Source organism: Perissodus microlepis, chromosome 1 (genome assembly GCF_051167445.1).
Source record: "Perissodus microlepis isolate ML-2025 ecotype Zambia chromosome 1, ASM5116744v1, whole genome shotgun sequence".
NCBI classification, from domain to species: domain Eukaryota; kingdom Metazoa; phylum Chordata; class Actinopteri; order Cichliformes; family Cichlidae; genus Perissodus; species Perissodus microlepis.
The window spans coordinates 2,642,029-2,660,795 of record NC_140461.1 but is presented as its reverse complement, the minus strand read 5'-3'; the positions used below and the strand labels follow the sequence as shown (position 1 = coordinate 2,660,795).

At 44.1% G+C, this 18,767-nt stretch overlaps 1 protein-coding gene across 1 annotated transcript; it reads left to right on the top strand.

Moving 5' to 3' along the window:
• Positions 1-927: 927 nt before the first annotated feature.
• On the top strand, positions 928-17,751 carry katnb1 (katanin p80 (WD repeat containing) subunit B 1). Its single transcript, XM_084926632.1, has 20 exons — positions 928-1,077; positions 5,450-5,602; positions 5,695-5,825; positions 6,612-6,729; positions 7,314-7,414; positions 7,501-7,542; positions 8,246-8,329; positions 9,196-9,311; positions 11,369-11,440; positions 11,517-11,667; positions 11,752-11,945; positions 12,349-12,497; positions 12,942-12,992; positions 13,178-13,242; positions 13,667-13,885; positions 13,977-14,126; positions 14,308-14,384; positions 15,646-15,720; positions 16,167-16,283; positions 17,076-17,751. Exons 2-20 carry the CDS (start codon positions 5,554-5,556, stop codon positions 17,215-17,217), a joined length of 2,103 nt encoding a protein of 700 aa, XP_084782758.1. The 5' UTR covers positions 928-1,077; positions 5,450-5,553; the 3' UTR covers positions 17,218-17,751.
• The last annotated feature ends 1,016 nt before the right edge of the window (positions 17,752-18,767 follow it).

The window sequence follows — 18,767 nt, the reverse complement described above, 5'->3', positions numbered from 1 at the left end:
TTACTGAATCAGAGCTGAACAGGTGATGGAGAAACAGGTTTACCTTTTAGGTGACATGAATGAGTTGAAGTTATGAACTGTTTCTGAGAGACAAATAACACCAGGATCCTTTTCTAAGCAGCTGACAGCTGGTAACTGTGCAGGGGCGGGTCTAGCAAAGTTTTGCCAGGGGCCCAGGTAGGGCATTAACAGGGAGAGGGGGGCACAAAGAAATACTTTTCTTTTTTATTTTCATTTAAAAATGTCTCGCTTTTAATAAATAATTATCTGAATCTTACAACCAAAGTTTTCATCTGATGTACAATGTATAGAAATCATACATATACCAACAAAACAGTGTGCATCACTGTCACAACAGCGTTTGTTTTCAAAGGCTTTATGGCTTTTCCTATAATACCTGGTGGGCCGGTCTCTAGTCAAAATGCCCGGGCAGATTTTTTGTCCCAGTCCAGCCCTGAACTAATGAATTAATTTCCTGATTAATTTTGTTTTATTTTAGTTTTGTAAATACACAATGTCATTTTAGATAGCTTTCATTTTCTTACAAAGCTGCTTTTCTTTCAGTGCAGCTTAAAACATTAGAGGCAAATTTAGAGCGGGTAACCAGGTTTATGAGAAACTAAAAACCAAATTTACAATAGAAAAGGGACAGATATGTGAGGGGGAAAATACTTAATCACAAGAAAATAAAAGATGCATTTAGGGGAAAATTATAAGGAAAAAAATCTAAATTTAACATAAAAGATTTGAGAAAAAGGGAAAAGTTTGGCAAACGTAACAAAAATAAAAACAAAGAGAAACCTGTCAAATCTGGAGAAATGGAAATTTAAGATAAATACCGCTAAGTTAACGGCGCTACTGAAAAGTTCAACCTAGTGATCGTTTTCTACAGTCATGACTTCGAAGCGTATTTGTTAATAAAGTTGTTTGGGGAAAAAGGGTAATGACGTCAGCGGAAGTGAGGTGTGTGATTCAGTTGCTAAGCTGCAGCCGAGCAGTAAACGGACCGTCAACAAGTTGCTGTCGCCGTCTCACCGGATCAACTTTAAGCCGTCCGTCGGTGACCGACAGACGGAGGTAAGCTGCCCAACGCCAGACTGTGTCTGCTCGGTCAAAGTTCCGCCGGGGAGCCGCTGCTCCTGACGCCGATGCCCGGCCTCAGTGTTCGGCTAACGTTAGCCCGGAGCTCGGTACGGCGGGTGGTTAGGTCAGCACCTGCCACAGAGTTAACGGGTTAAAGTGGGGAGCAGACGGACCTCCTCTGGTGTTTTAGTCTGAACATGAGCTCGTCTGTGGTTTAATGAGCTTAATGAAGAACCTTAATGAGATTACCTGAAGTTAGCTGAAGCTCCAGGAGAGCAGAGCAAACACTCCTGACCACAACAGCACTGCTCAGTTTGTTTACCAGTGTTTTCATATACGTTATGATCTGAGAAAAATGCGCCAGTTTCCATAAAGCAGAACAGAAATGTTCGTTTCAGTCTGCAGACAGTAACAGATGAAGGTTCTTGCAGATTTTAAATATTATTTTTGTGTTAGAAAAATAGATATTATCTAACAGTTTGGATGTAGATGAAGGTGCTGATGAGGATGAGAAATATCTAATTTATCCCATATTTGGGAGACTTTTGTTATAGCAGGAAATGAATATCAGACACCAACCGACATCACCTGATAACACCAAACAAGATTTATTCTGTTTGTTCATTTGTAAAATCTTGTGTTTGCAGGTGAAGAATTATGTTATTAAAGTGCACTAATTTGTTTATTAAAAAGAAAAAAATTCAAGGAGTTTGAATTGTGCGGTTGCTTTGAGGTTGTTGATGATGTATCTGCACCATGTCTTTATGGATCTAGAGAAAGCAGAGGATAGAGTGCCACGAGATGAACTGTGGTACTGCATGAGGAAGTCGGGAGTAGCAGAGAAGGATGTGAGGGTGGTGCAGGACATGTATGAGGACGGAGAGAGACAGTGGTGAGGTGTGTGGTAGGAATGACAGATGGGTTCAAGATGGGGGTGGGATTACATCAGGGCTCTCCTCTGAGCCCCTTCTTGTTTGCTGTGGTGATGGGGACAGGCTGATAGACGAGGCCAGGCAGGAGTCTCTGTGGATCGTGATGTTTGCAGATGACACCGTGAGCTGCAGTGGGAGCAGGTCGAGCTATGCTCTGAACACAAGAGGAATGAAAGTCAGTAGGAGGAAAATAGCTGAACCGAAGAGGATAACGTGCCACTCGTCTCGCTCTCATTCACACAATGAGAGAGACGAGTGGAAAGGTTAACATGCAAGCACCGGAGGTAGTGCCGAATGAATAATTGTTTCTGAGACGTGAGATGTGGGAATTTATGGATTTAAAATTTATCGCTCAAGCAGTCTCAGAAAGGCAGAAGTGTGGCAGTTTTTTATAAAGCTAGGTCTTTAACTGTTGTTGACTTCGACCCTGGCACGTTCTCCTCTTTGGCTCAGCTATTATAATGAAATCATTCTGGTAGGTGATTTTAATTGGGATCGGTTTTCTCCTGTGTCTGATTATTTTAAGGCACACTGTTTTTTAATCTAACACAAACGATTAAAGCCCCACACACCTTATCCCCCAGATAAATCATCTTTGATTAATGTGCCACATAATTTCTCCACAGCAGTTTTTACCAGTGACTTGACTGATCGCTGCGTGGTTGGTGCTGCGAGGAACAGTTTCATGCTCTGAGCATCATCACAAACAGGAATTTAAAGCTGTTACATGAGCAAGCCTTTTGTCACGACTTAATGAATATACATTGGGTCAGTTTTACATTGATGGACGGTGTTAACTTAGCTTGTAAATATTACTCTGAGAGTTTTATCTACCTTGTGGACAAACATGTTGCTTTTTGCCAGGTCAGAGTGAAAGGGCGGGACAGGAAGCAGCCCTGAGCAGCTTCGAGAAAGTCCGACTCTGATGCCAATGGCTAAGGTTTGGCAGCTGCGTAATAGCTTCGCTGCTTCTATTAGGAAATCCAAATGTGATTACTTTCTGATCTTAACCACTGACAGTCTCAAAGTCCCTGGGACGCTTTGGCAGACTATAAATTCTCTCTCTGACAGCTTTGAAGAGCATTAACATTAAAAAGTCACCGGTCCAGACAATCTGTCTGCGTTCTTCTTGCGTCTGCTTGCAAACATCATAGATGAGCCAGCGTCTTATATTTTTAATCTTTCCATACAACTGAACACTTCACCAGAGATCCCAGTGTGCCTTTGTACTGCCCTCCCGAAAGGTGATGATTCTTGGATGTTAATAATATAAACCAATCTGCCAACTCCGTATTTTAGCTGAGATTCTTTAATGGCTGAGGAATAATCAACCTTAGAGCTGTCAGAATGAAAATGATATTTTATCTCTCCAGTACTGTAACTTAAAGGTTTAAAATTTAAAGTTCTCAATGATATCTACGAGGCCCTGGAAGCAAAGAAATACTGCACCCCTCTTTTTATTGATCGAAAGCCTCCGGCACTGTTGATCGTGGGGTTTTATGTCAGAGGTTATTGGAAAAGGGTCGTTCAGACCAAGCGAAGCACCTTTCTCACCATAAGCAGTTTGTGCAGTTTAATGGTCTCTCTTCCAGTTTTTTAAATGTGACTGATGGAGTGCCACAGGCTTCTGTCTTGGGACCTGCGTTATTTACTATTTATGTCAGTGCTGTGGAACAAAATCTAAGTGCAACTGCCTATTTTTACGCAGATGATTAATTATGGTAATAATCTGGTACCCTGGTATCGACATGGTTTTCGAACATTTGCAGTTAGCTTTTGATCGTACACAGTCACAGCTGTTTCTGCTAAGGCTGTCTTTGAAATGCATTTATAAAAACAACCACGGTTGTGTTCTTCTCACAGGGTTCGGTTAACCCTAATCCTAACTTCCCTCTCTTGTATCTTCTCAAGGTATTAACATTGAAGCTGTGGACTCTTACAAACATCGAGTTCCTGTTGAAGCTAGGCTGAAGCTGGAGTTTTGTTTTTCTTAGAAATGGATCGTTGGACTTTGTTTATCACGGCATTAAGATTTATCACCGGCTGTAAACCTTTAGCACACCACTGTACTTTATATTCACTGGATGATTAGTTCTCATTAGCCTCGTGCAGGATGGTTCATTGATAGCATTTTGTCTCTAAATTAATTTCTGGTTTACTCGACTCCTATTTGTCAGATTAGCTGTAATCTGACAAATAGTTTAGTCACAATCTGTGGTCTCAGGACTTCTTTGCACTCACTGTTCAGACCTCAGAGAGACGGTATTCTCCTTTTCTGTCCCGTCCTCATGGATTACATGACAGAAGGATTTCAGGCTCTCAGCTGATTTTGCTCGTAGACTTTAAAAGACGCATAAATGGTTTTGTGAAATCATCACTGGGAATCTTGTTTTTAGTTTGACTGTGTAGACACTTGGTAAATATTCAATATTTTATTGATGTTATTTTATTATGCCTGTTTGAAACAGGTCTCTCTTGTAAATGAGGCATTGAGTCTCAGGACTGTTTGTATAAATAAATGTAAAATGAACAAGCATTTGGTGACAGTGGTGAGGAAAAACTTATTGTCACAGGAAGTAACCTCGAGAAGAACCACGCTCGGGGAGGGGCCGGTATGGGAGTGAGGGGAGGAAAAGAAAACACTCAGTGCATCATGGGAATCCACCAGCAGCCTGAGACTATAGCAGGAGAAATCTGCTCTCTGTTTCTAGTCCCTGTCAGGACTCTTGCTGCAGCATTTTGGATTAACTGAAGGGAGTTTTTAGGACTTCTTGATAATAATGAATTACAGTCGTCCAGCCTGGAAGTGATAAATGCATGAACAGTTTTTCAGCGTCACTCTGAGACAGGATATTTCTAATTTTAGAGATGCTGCACAAATGAAAGAAAGCAGTCCTAATATTTGTTTAATATGTGCGTTGAAGGACATGTCCTGGTCAAAAATGACTCCAAGGTTCCTCACAGCGTTACTGGAGGCCAAGGTAATGCCATCCAGAGTAAGAATCTGGTTAGATACCATATTTGTAGGATATTAAAGGTCATCAAGGTTTTTATATCTTTAAGACATTCCTGCAGTTTAACTAACTTATATCATCTGGCTTGTATACAGTGTTTTCCAATAATAGATGAGTTTAAATACTTGGGGTCAACCATCCAAAACAAGGGACAGCACACAAGAGACATGAAGAAGTGTGCAGGCTTGGTGGAGTTTCAGGGGTGATTTGTGACAGAAGGACGGCAGCCAGCATGAAAGGGAGGGTTTACAGGGTGGTAGTGAGACCTGTGTGATGTGTGCTTTGGAGGCCGAGCTGAAGACGTTGGCATCTTCACTGGGAGTAGAAATGAGAGCTCAGCGTCAGAGAGGCGAGACTGAGACGGTTTTATATATCTTATCTCTTCTATGACTTATTTATCACTGTGTTGTGTTCCTGCAGGTGTTTGACACTCAGTGCAAACACTAAATGAGGAGCTGATGTCCATCTCATGAATTAACCTCAGCCGGGGTCCAGTCATCAAACACAGCAGCCAGTCTCCCAGTATGACCAGTATGGCTGCCTCCAGCACTACCAAGATCGCATGGCGCCTTCGTGAGTATTAAAGTTAGTCAAACGATCATCACACCCTTCCTGTCCAGCAGCCCAGCCCGACCTGAATTTGTTCCTCATTTGTTGCCGTACAGAGGAGTTCGAGGCTCACTCCAGCTCCATTTCCTGTCTGGCTCTGGGGAAAAGCTCGGGCCGCCTGCTGGCCACAGGAGGAGAGGACTGCAGGGTCAACATCTGGGCCGTCAGCAAGGCCAACTGCATCATGGTGAGTCCCCCTCAATGCAAAATGCGACGGGTTTCTAATTTTTAAGGTTTCTGTCGAGGTTTTTTAGGCCTGAAACATGAGCGGATTCAAAGGAACCCATCCTTTACCTACTGCTCTTCTGTAGTCTGCAGGTCATGATGCCCACACCTGCCTCTCTCCTGTCACCACCTCACGCTTTTATCTTTATTATTGATTCATTTCTGATTGTTAAATGATGAAAACAGAGTTCGCTCCATGGGAATTAAACAGACTCATGTTTCCCCTCCACTGCTCGCCATCTTCCTCCAACTAAACTAACCTGCCTGACCTCTTACGTTGTGTGTAGTGCACCACATCATGGCAGAGCGCAGACTGTATATAAAGGATGGATGTAGATTTGAATTCTGAAAAGTGAAGCTTAAACCTGCGTTTTTCATGAATGTCCAGCAGGGGGCGACTCCTCTGACTGTGAATAGAAGTCTGTGAGAAAACAAGCCGCCTCCTCACCTGATCTCTGAGCTCAGTAAACAGTTTCCTGACGGGTTTATGGTCTCAGTCGCTGTTTTCAGGTCTTATTGAATAAAAGATGAAGCTCATTTTGGAAATGATGGTTTCCATTAGTGTTCAGGGGGACGATAAAGCAGGAGATGAAGGTGGGCTTATTTTGTGATTGACAGGTGATGTGGTGTCCCTCAGCAGCTTCGCTAACACTAACATTTGATATACAGTCTGTGTTTTGAGCTTTTGAGAAAGGAGCGAGGTGCAGTTTTAGGTGATGATGTCTGTTTTGACTGTGTTTCCTCTCAGAGTCTGACTGGTCACAAGAACCCAGTGGAGTCTATCCATTTCAACGTGTCGGAGGAGCAGGTCGTCGCCGGGTCGCAGTCAGGTTCAATACGAGTCTGGGACCTGGAGGCTGCCAAGAGTAAGACTCTGTCTGTTCTGTGGCTACGAGGCTTTTTAGTCAAAGCTTCACCGCCTCTAAACTGTCTGTGTGCGTAATTTATCTGCACAGGTGCTTTAGATCAGCGGTAAAGTTCACACTGACAAAGAGAGAAGTGAAGTGAGCGAACCAGTCGATTAGAAATATGACACACAAAGAGCTGAAATATGTTAAAATCAACGACTTTGCTTTTTTTTTATTAGTGTGGTGAGTTTTTTCTAAATTTCTGAGTGCAAAGTTTGAGCTATGAGCTCTTCCACCTCTGCTGCCTCGAGGACACAGACAGGACATCCGTCATACCACATGATGTAATATAGTACATCGGTCTGATTGAGTATATGTTATTATTAGTAGTATTTTTACATCTACTCTTATTTTGAAAATTGATACAGCTTCCTCAGTGTTCAGTCTCAGGCTGTAGCGGAGGATGTTGTACCCCGCAGTCAGAATAATCGTCCGTCCCATCATGCGGAGGCGTTTTAATGCACCTAAGCTGGGTCCTTTAGAAAACATGGCACAGTTAGAAAGAGATGCAAAGAGGTGACCCTGCTGCTTCCTGTGCTCAGTTTTAAGGACTCTGATGGGACACAAAGCCAACATCACCAGCCTGGGCTTCCATCCCTTTGGAGACTTCCTGGCCTCCAGCTCCATGGACACAAACATTAAGGTAGGCGTGCTTTCCTGTGTGAGAACATCTTTGAAGTCTTAATCCACTCTAATGAAATGTCTCTTCTTTTCTGTTGCTGCTGTCAGCTGTGGGACGTGCGGAGGAAAGGATACGTGTTCAGATATAAGGTAAGTTTGTGCTCAGGACAACAGGCCGGCTTCTAATATCCTGCTCGAATCCAGGTGCACGTTTCTAACAGGTGGACAGTGGCTGCAGGTGGATTTGGTAAACACACACCTGTGGTGACCTAATAAAGTGTCATGTGGACATTTGCTTCAGTGGAATCTGATCTTTTATGCAAATGAGTTGACCTCATCTGACCTGGAAACAGCACTGTGTGAAAAGCTAAATCCTGATTATTTTCAGGATTATGACAGATTTTTGATGTTTTTCAGACGTTTAAGCCCCGCTCTACACTCTGATGTTTGTTTTCCACTGTTGTACCATCACATACAAAACAAACACACACAGAAACGTGGTCACTGTGAGCCAAAGCCGAGGACGCTCAGAATGATTCGGATTAAACTGTTTCAGTCGGAGCTTTTATGGAGTCTTACAGTAAACGGATTATTGCATTTAAAAGAACTGAGAGACTTCAGTTTAATTTTATTCATGCAGCGCCAAATCACAACATCAGTCACCTCAATGCGCTTTATACTTTAAGATCTACATACAGAGAAAAACCAACAATCATATGACCTCCTATGAGCACTTTGGCGACAGTGGGAAGGAAAAACTCCAGAACCAGGGGCTTCTACTTTCCTTCAAAATAAAAGCTTCACATGAGTCTCGATAGCAAAAATCTGACCAGTGCTGGTGTTGGTGTTGCAGGGTCACACTCAGGCTGTGAGGAGTTTGGCCTTCAGTCCTGATGGGAAGTGGTTAGCTTCAGCGAGCGACGACTGCACCGTCAAGGTACGACCTGATCTGACCTACAAGCTTCTTTTTTTTGCGTCTCACCTTTAAACCTAATAAAATATATTTTAAGGATTGTTTTTCCCGGTACTTACATGTTGTGGTAACTCTGACTCTTTAACAGTAGATGCTGAGAAACCTTCAGAGTAACTATAACCTGCAGGAGTTACACGATGCTGTGAATGTAAACTGTGAAGCAGAACATCAGCAGCAGGATGTTGTTATGTAAACTGTGCAGAAGGGCTGGATGACGTTAAAATGTTCCAGCTGGTCCTGGTTCATGTTTGGTAGTCACGTGTGTCACTCTCTGTCCTGACTCATCACCACAAACACCCGAGGCGCTGCTCAGAGATCAGACTTTCATTAGTTAAATATCTAATAATGAGACGGGCAGGAAAAAAGAAGAAAAAAATCTTCCCATAAAATAAAACGAGCGATAGAATCGCAACATTTTTAGATTCTTCTACATTTTAAAATGGTTTTAAAAGGTCCGTCTGTTGAATCACTTCAGTGTTTTAGGATTTTTAAAATTCATCTTTTCTGTTAAAATAGTTTTCAGGACACTTTTTGACCCAGGTTTAGTTACATTTATTTAAATAAAGTAATAAGCTGGTGATGTGTAACGACTCGTTAGGCTAACATTTCATCGATGTTTCATTTCATTTGCAGCGGTCTGATGTTCGGGTGTTTGAGAGCATCTCGGGAATTTAAAAGTGTGAACATGATGTGTTTATTCTGTAAATGCTGTGAAAGCATCAAACCGGCAGCATCCTGTAATAAAATCGCTCATTCTGATTGGCTGAAGGAGGTGAGCTCTGCTCTCTTCCTGTTCGATGTCCTCAGCCCTGTCCTCTTGTCTCCATCAGCTGTGGGACCTGGCTCAGGGGAAAACCATCACGGAATTCAAATCTCACACCGCCGCCGTCAACATCGTCCAGTTCCACCCCAACGAGTACCTGCTGGCCTCCGGAAGCTCCGACAGGTACGTCGCCGCAGGCCGAGCGCTTACAGACGCAGCAGCTCGGAGCTGAAGGAGCGACTCATGAGTGGAATCAGTGTTTGTGACAGTTTGTGGCTCGTTTAGTTTTTCTGTTTCATGAAGCTCAGAGTCTGCGCGAGGTTGTCCTCTCTCTGTGCCGCCAAGATTTTATTTTGGTGCTGAGTTTGATTGTTTGTGGCATTTTTTTTAAATGTAACATTTCTTTTAGTCTGAAATTCTTTTACTTTTTTCCACATACATGTCCTGTGTCTTCTACATTTCCTCTGCATGTGCCACTAAATCATACATTTATAACTAAAAGTAAACAGGAAATGTAATATAAATATAATAAAATGGAAATAATAACTCATCCTTTCTTCAACACAACCAGCAAGAAAACTCATCCAAGTCCACTCAGTATTTAATAATTTCTTTATTTTTGCATATGAAGTATAAATAAGTATTCCAACATTAATCACTTAAATTGATTATTATGTTTCATTTGAGGACACCGACCTGGTGTTAGAGACACAGTTTATAAGTTACACCAGCAAGCAAAACTCTAGTTTGTGGCCTGATTTTCCGATTGTCATGTGATCGTGATGGATCCACCGTTAAAGCTTTGAATATGTCACCAGTGTTGGGGAGTAACGGAATACATGTACCGCCGTTACGTATTTAAAATACAAAATATGAGTAACTGTATTCCGTTACAGTTACCGTTTAAAAAGGTGGTATTTAGAATACAATTACTTTGCTGAAATAAATGGATTACACGGCGGTACTTTCCTGTTTCATATTGTGGTGGGTCAGGACTGTTTGGGTTTTGTTTGACAGCTATGATGTTCTGTAGTTCCAGGCGGCAGCGTTGCGGTTGCCATGGTTACAGGGTGACACTCTGTGTGTTTCCTGGGTGAGAGAGCGCCTTTTTGTTGTTGTTGTTGTTGTTGTGCTAAGCTAATAGGCAGAATGCTACAGGCTCTAAAGAATGTAGCCTCATGGGCAGTGCAGTCCGTGCTGCAGGGAGAATGGACTGCCATACCCGTTATGTGTCTGTGAGCACGAGGAGGGAGAAAAAGGAGAGTGAAAAAATAGGAGTTGTCACCGAGCAGAAACGGGAGCTGGAAGCATGTAAATATAATAACAACCACTGCAGCCAAGAAGAGAGCCTGACGAGCCCAGCTGTAAGTAAGCTATTAAGACTCGACTGTACACCGTGTTCGTGTTTTCCTCCGAAACAATAAGTTCCGTTGGAGCAGCCTTTCAACGCCTCTCTCTGTCTCTCGCAAGAAAAGTGACCCAGACAACAAAGTAAAGCTAGTTTTCGGCTACGAGCCCGACACGTATTACCCAGAGGTCCCTTTGCTACGGTTCGGAGCCGCGGACCTTAAGTAATAGTAATAAATCACAGCAATAGTACATTCACGTAGTTGTAAAATGCATGATAATATGTTAAGTAATCCAAAGTTTTCAGAATACGTTACTCTCATTGAGTAACGTAACGGAATACGTTACAGAATACGTTTTGGGGCATGTAATCTGTAATCTGTAATGGAATACATTTTAAAAGTAACCTTCCCAACACTGTATGTCACTTCAAAGAAAAGAGACATTTTGTAGGTTTTGGCCTGTTTTAGGGACAGAACAGGGATCAGGGTCATTTTTATCTCAAACAGTTTATTGATGGAATAAATCTTACTCTCATTTATGAAAATAAGAAGTAACTCAAACACATATTTTTATAATTAATTGAAGAAAGTATCTTTAGCTTAGCTTATAGTTAGAGCTGGGTTATGTGACCCTAACCATCCCTCAGGTTCCTGGGGACTTCCCATGATGCACTGAGAGGTGCACTTTGCCCTCCACTCCCCTCTTTTGTTCGTGTTTCGTTCCTCTTTTCTCTTTCTCCTCATTTACTGACTTGTCACTGCTGACCGTGGATCTGTTGGAGGTCTCTTCCTGTTTCTCAGCCGTGTTGTAGCGTCTTCACCTGACACTATAAAACACCTACAGGTGTCTCTAATGAGCTGCAGCTGTATGAACTCTGCATGTGTTTGCAGGACCATCAAGCTGTGGGATCTGGAGAAGTTTACGATGATCGGTTCGTTGGAGGGCGACACGACTCCGGTCAGGTGAGTTTTTCCCGTTGCAGCAGGGTGTAACTGGAATCTGACCTCTGACCTCTGACCCCTGTCCCTGTGGTTTCAGGTGTATATGTTTTAGCCCAGATGGCTCGTGCCTGTACAGCGGCGCCACGGACTCGCTGCGGGTCTTCGGCTGGGAACCGGACCGCTGCTTTGACGCGGTGCCGGTGAGCTGGGGAAAGGTGTCTGACCTCGCCATCTGCAACCAGCAGCTGGTGTGTAGCTCCGCCCACCGCTCAGTAACAGTACCGTGCAGAAGTTTTAGGTAATCTTAATCTTCCTCCTCCTCCACATGTCAGATCGGCGTGTCTCATCAGCTGTCGAGTGTGTCGTCCTACGTGGTCGATCTGAAGAGGGTAAAGAAGAGCGGTGGCGCCGTGATCCAGGGGATCATCCAGGACGACCAGCCGCTCACAGAGCCGAAGAAGGACCCCAAAGGAGCAGCACTGCGAAAGAACTACGAGAGACCCACGACCACCTGCAGATCACAGAGGTACGGCACACCGAGAGACATGAGAAAATACTCCAAATACTGCAAATACTACAAATACTGACTCCTGGATTTAAAGTTTTATACATGAGCAACTGGTTTCATTCATCAAACACTCAGATCACATGTCAGAGAGAAAGTTCATCCTCTCTGAAGCCGAAACAAGGTTCTTATCACAGCTCGGCTTTTCAGCTTTTCCTGTAGATACAAATATATCTGTACGTACGTATGTATGTATGTATGTAGATACAAATATATATAGAAAACAAATATATATATAAAAAAATCGTATTTGACTTCAGTGGAAAAGTTTCACTTCCAGATTCTTTAATAAAAGTAAATAAATTAAAAAATTTGCAGTTTTTCTTCTAAAAAACAAACAAACAAATGTTTGTGATGTCATCAGGTTGACGCACCGTTCAGAGTCTGACAGGCGGAGCCCCGAAGGCGAGAGGCGGAGCCCTAGCGAGGACGAGGCGGACGAGAAGCTGTCGTCTGCTGAGATCCACAACGCCGAGGACTACAAGGCCATCTTCCAGCCAAAGAACGCCATCTGTAGGTGGACCCGGAGCATCGCAGCTCAGATGTTGAATAAAGAATACAGTTATACGTACATACAACAAGATCTGTGAATTATTGCTATTGAAAAGGACGCTGAGTTCATCTTTAATCAACACTGCACCAACAAAATCTGTGTTTAGTTTCCCCGAAAGCTTCCATTTCCTCACCTGTTGATCCACCTGTAGCATTGCCATCAGTTCTGCTCTGGCTGATTTTGAGAAGCAGGCCATATTTGAAAAGTGAGAGGAGTAAACATTACTCGCTGTAAGAGCCAAACAGGATGGGAGGATCTGATTGGTTCTTTGTGCCTTTTTAAAATATTCATCCTAATGAGGACAAAGACACGAAGCACCTCTCGTCATTTCTTTTAATGCCTTTTGTTTTCATGTCGGTCACATTTATTTTACAGTCTGAGCTCCTCGTTCTCCTCTCTTCCAGCTCGCACTCCTCCTAAGATGTCGGAGCCTTTTCCCGCTCCTCCAGAGGACGGTGAGTCCAGCACAGCTTCACGTTTCTGTGAGACATCAGGAGACAACGCGCCTCCCACGTTTCAGTTTATAGATGAAACACGAACAATAAATCATGTGTTCGACAGTGAAACACACGACAGAGGTGTTTCAGCTCCTGTTTTGTGGTTACTGGGTCGTTTCCTGATGATTTCTTCTTCTGCTCAGAGTCCATTTTGGCGATCAGCCGGCAGCTGAAGGACATGAAGTCTCCTTTTCCTGATAAACAGCAGGTCAGTGAACGCAGCAGCTGCAGCCGTGTGTCTGTGTGGAAACACGGACGCCTTAGGACAGCGGACTATAAATGGAACGAACCTATCAGAGCTCCAATACCTGCTGTTTACAACAAAGTAGTCCTCCAACCGCTCTGTTTTCTCTTTCTTTAGTTAAAGATTTTTCTTTGTCTTCAGAAAATCAGTTTAATTCAAAACCACCTAAAACCTTTAACAGCAGTGTGACCTTGGTCTGAGTGGGGTTACATGAGAGGTTACATCGAACTGAGTCTAAGTTAACAACTAAAACGAAGTGTGAGAAATTATTTTGTAATAATTTCTTATTTCTGTCATTATTAACAGTTTTTCCAAAAATCAAATGCCCATAAAAACAGCTGAGATCAGAGAATAAAGGCTGTGACTCCTCGTGTCTGTTGTCTTAAAGGGTCCTCCGCTGGCCGCCTCCACTCCCGTGGTGAGGGTGGAGCCTACGGTCATTTCCGCTGTGAAGCGTCCGTCCCCTCCAGCTGCGGGCACAGTGTCCTCCAGCCACCCCGCTCCCACCCAGCCCCCCGTCACCACGGCCAAATCCAAACCGCAGCTTAAAATCATCTCGAGCGCCCGGAACGAGCCCATCGGGCTGAACGTGGCCGACTTCCTGCCCGTGAGTGCACGCGTCACTGTTTTTAGATTCTCGCGACAGCTTTGATGAGCTTTGATGATGAGAATAAAGCTGAACGTGTGTGGTCGGTCAGTCTTCACCCAACCACAGATCTGGAGCCCTGAGTGACGAGGAGGCCCTGACCCAGATGAAGAAGGGTCACGAGACCATGTGTGTGATGCTGAGCAGCCGACTGAAGAACCTGCAGACGGTCCGAGGGGTGTGGACCCGAGACGGCATCAAGGTGAGGCTGACACACCGGCACCAGCAGCTGGCGCGTGTGTGTGAAGGTCATGACCGTTTGGCGGTCTTCTGCCCGGATACAGCTGGGCAGCTCATTCATGCAGGTCCTTCTTTTATTGTTTTGTTTTCAGTTCGTTTGTGTCAATAAAAATATTTTCAAACTGCTCTTTGTTTGTGTGCAGATCGCTCTTGACACCGCCGTCTCCATGAGTGATCCGTCCATAGTCGTGGACATCCTGAACATCATCAACCCCCAGCCGTGAGTCTCACACACACTTGTTTTCATATCTTAGTGAGGACATCTCATTGACATCATGCTTTAGAGAGCCGCTTACCCAAACCATGAAAAATGAACGCCTACTCGTAACCCTGAGGATTTGAGCCTCAATAATGCATTCAAGCTCGTGGGGACAGGCACTTTGTCCTCACAGGTGACTGTTGGTCCCCACAAGTATAGTAACATTTCAAGTTTCGGTCCTACAAAGCTGTCTAAACAGGTACACACACACACACACACACACACACACACACACACACACACACACACACACACACACACACAAACCCGTTTCTACATCTTTGTGAGAACCCTAAGTCACACCTTGGCTTGGCTGCTCCTCAGGGATGAGAGTTTCACACATCTATCTGGTCAAGTTAAATGACTAATTACTGTAGAGCAGGGGTGTCAAACTCAAATACACAGTGGGCCAAAATTCAAAACTGGAACAAAGTCGCGGGCTAACGTTAATATTTATTGAAAAAAATCTTCCTCTAGATATAAGAATGAATCTCTTCTTATGGACTCAAACAAGTTTTGCTGAAAAACTGAATATGGAACAAGCAAAGCTTAATACTAAACAATATATATATTAGCTGTATGATACCAGTAGGCCAGCTCTAATAGTAATTTGGTGTGGCTTCGCGGGCCAAATGTAATTAGGCTGCGGGCCACATTTGGCCCACGGGCCAGAGTTTGACACCTGTGCTGTAGAGCCTAAAGTTGTGTGCCGCTTGTTTAATTAAAGACACAAAGAAATCTGCTTATTGTGCAACAATAGGCCATTTTGTCCCCACAAGTATAGTAGCATGCCAATTTCCTGTCCTGACAAAGATGTCTAAACACACGCGCACGCACACACACACACACACACACACACACACACACACACACACACACACACACACAATTCTGATTTTATACAAGTACAAACCTTTATTTACACTGGAGTTCAAAAACAAAACCTTTCTTTGTTAGTTTAACCCAAAAAATCTAAAAACAGTGAAAGAAGCTGACGATTGATGACAGATGAATCGTTCTACGCAGCTCATTAAAATCTAGTTTGACATTATTTTCAGTCTGTTCTGTTTCCAATCACTGAAAACTTATTAGATGAAGTTTTTATTGTTTATTTGATTGGATCTGTCTTCTAAGTTTAATTTTGAAGATTTTGACCTGCAGTTGTTTGCGGGTTGGTGACCTTTATGAACGTATAAAACCAGATGTTGTGCTGCTGTTCCAGATCTCTGTGGAAGCTGGACGTGTGCATGACCGTCCTTCCTCAGCTCGACAAACTGCTGCAGAGCAAGTACGAGAGGTGAGCGGCTCCGAGGTAAAGTTTCTGTTGTCCAGAGACGGCGCGCGAGCGTTCAGCGGCAGAGGGTTCGTTTTAAAACAGCGTCAGCATCTTTGTGGGCGTTTTCATCCAAGTGTGACGGATGACTTTGTGGGTTTCACCATTACAATGAGAGAAATGAGTTCTGATGATGCTTCAGACGAACTGCCGGGAGGCAGCTTGGGTTGCATCAGAGATGATTTCGTCTTCTCAAAGTGAATTTAAAACTCTGATTCGGACGTTAAGTAAAAACAAAGATCACTTTCTGTTTGGTAACCTGAGGTCACCCGGAGTACTTTGATTGTCAGGAGGTGGAGCAGATCTCCGCTTCCTCCCGTCCTGAACCTGAACCTGAACCTGCCCCGATGCTGTCAGTGTGTCGGTAATTCGATCATCCAATCAGCTTCCTTCTCTGTGCGTTTCCTCAGCTACATACAGACCGGCTGCACGTCTCTGAAACTCGTCATGAAGCACTTCTGGACGCTGATCTCGGACACTCTAAAGGCCACGCCGTCCGTCGGGGTCGACATCACACGAGAGGAGCGGTGAGTCTCACATCTGTCCAACAGCTGCTTGACTGATTTAGCAGCACCATCAATCAATCTGCTGATTACTCAGATTACTCTGAGGAGGAAACGCCCCAAACCTCGGCTGACTCCACCTCTCGTTCTGTGTGGGACGTTTTTAAAGGAGATGTCTGACACACGTGTTCTAACCCAGACTTGATTCCTGCTGTAATCGCTCCTCAGCCGGCTGCTTTTCCCTTCCAGGTCTCCTCTTTGCAGTCTGTGCATCTGCAGGAGCCACAGCTGTATTTTAGTGACTATAGTAGGTTTGTTTGTCCAGCAGGTGTCACCTGTGTGCTGCTGGCGAGGGCCTGCGTCCTCGCCAACAGCACACAGGCTGCTGAGGTTAAAGGACGATATTCCTGAGATGAGCTTCAGAGAGAGCAGCTGTTAGTGAGGTGGGGCAGCACTCATTCTGCGCCTCACTGCATTTGTTGTGAATGAAGGATGCTTCAGTGTCTCCTCCTCCAAAGGAGGTAAAAAAGCAAACATTAAACCACCTTTGGTGTAGTATTCAGACGACAGGAACCTTCAGAATAAAATGAATTTAACTGTAACCAGCGACAGTCAGTTTCTCTTATAAAGGTTTGTGCAGAGATGATGCACGTAAATCAGACGAGACACTGGAGCAAAGATGTCCCATAATTCATAGCAACACATCATCATCAGTGGCGGTTTGTTCGATCACTGAAGGAAAACCGTTTTAATCGGACAGACTCGCCAACGTCTTTGTCCTCTGCGTTTGAGCCTCTGATGTTTTTGTGCTTCCAGACACCAGAAGTGCCGAGTGTGCTGCAAGCAGCTGAAGAACCTGAGCAACATCGTGAAGAACAAGGCGACGCAGGTCGGTCGTCACGGCAGCACCTTCAAAGAGCTGCAGCTGCTCATGGCGCCGCTCGACGACTCGCCCTGAGGGCGGCGCCGTGGATCAGCTGACTTGCAAGACCCCGCACTTTGCGTGTCCTTCTTTTGTCACGACTCTCTCCTGAGGCCTCCGTCACAGAAGAAGAAATGTTTTAATGTTGAAGACGTTAAGTGACACTCGGAGGAAGTCGAGAAATTAAACCGCCGCTGCTAAACGAGCGGGTCGGGACTCGAATCAGGGAGGAGTCTCGGTCTCGTATGGAGGCGTTGACGGGAATGTGCCTTCAGAGGTTTGGATGTTTAAAAAGTGCTCACAGGTTTGCACCACGCGAGCGATTCTTGAAAGGCGGAGTAAAGCTCAGCGGACAGAGACAAACCGCTCTGATGCGAACGTTTGAATCTGCCATGTTTAATCCCGTAAACCAACGACGCTTTTCTGCGCAGATTTAAAAACGCCAAAAACAAACTCCAGCTCGGACTCTGTGCACACGTTTTCACTTTTCTACCGTTCACTCTCTCCACTGTGTTCATGTACAGCTCTGTTTATTTAAATAAAGACAAAATAAAGTTAGAATAAAGTCGACTTTGCTTTTGCGTGAATATCACTTCAGAGGATCAGCCAGCAGGAAACGGCTCATTTAAACCACTCTTCACATTACTGTACTCTTCAGAGTGACTCGGGAATGCACCAGAAGCTCTGTCTCAGATTTCCTGCAGACCTCAAATGCAACATGCATTTCTACATCAGTTTAGAGCCAAGCGTGTGAAAGTCATGTCGGGTGATCTGCTCACAGATTTAAGTCTGTAAAGAATTAGACATTTGCACAGGAAGCTTGTGGAAGGACATGATCGAGCATTATTTCTACAACATAAGACCATTTTGACTCTTTCTCACATTTGAAGATCTTTTCTTGAGCGTACGGTCAGGTCATGAGTGTTTGGGCAGTTTTTGTTCTTTTGCTTCTGTATACGACTACAATTTATTTAAAATAGTAAAATATGTGACTGAAATACAGATAACAGCTTGGCACAGGTTTGAAAACTGGTCAAAATCTGAAGCACACAGCCGAGTGTGACGTGTGGGCGGAGTCACCGGTGTTTATTACCGGGACAGAAACAGATTTCCAGCATCATTGACTGGACAACCAAAAACGTTCTGTGAAAGCAACCCAAGTTCAACAGTCGAGTCGATCAGCTGACCCCAAATCAACTGATCATGCTTTTCACTTCCTGAACACAAACTGAGGGTTGGTGATAGACCCAGTGCCAGCTAAAGCAAAGGAGGGAAGGTTAGCATGGTTGAGTTCAGTTATCTCTGGCTCTCTTCCAATGAGAGGACCGCTGTGATTTGGCGCTTTATAAATAAAATTGAATTGAATTATTAAAACGAGTCTGTAGGTTCCCAATCATTCAGGGTTTTCCTGTCTCACATCTAAAAAACTTTTTCAAATCTAGAAGCTGAACGATGGCGTCTCTATAGATAAAGCAGCTGACACTAGAGAGTAAACGCCTGGGTCTCTCCGTGTCCACCTGAAATTATTTCCAAGCGCCAGCTATCAGCCACCAGATTCCTCAATCAAACCAGACTCGCACCTTACT

Bases quoted from the DNA above. Each gene is read 5' to 3' on its own strand.
- katnb1 (XM_084926632.1), top strand. From the start codon at position 5,554: ATGACCAGTATGGCTGCCTCCAGCACTACCAAGATCGCATGGCGCCTT. The intron at 5,826-6,611 runs GTGAGTCCCCCT...GTTTCCTCTCAG, and splicing joins GCAAGGCCAACTGCATCATG to AGTCTGACTGGTCACAAGAA. The intron at 13,886-13,976 runs GTGAGTGCACGC...GTGGTCGGTCAG, and splicing joins ACGTGGCCGACTTCCTGCCC to TCTTCACCCAACCACAGATC.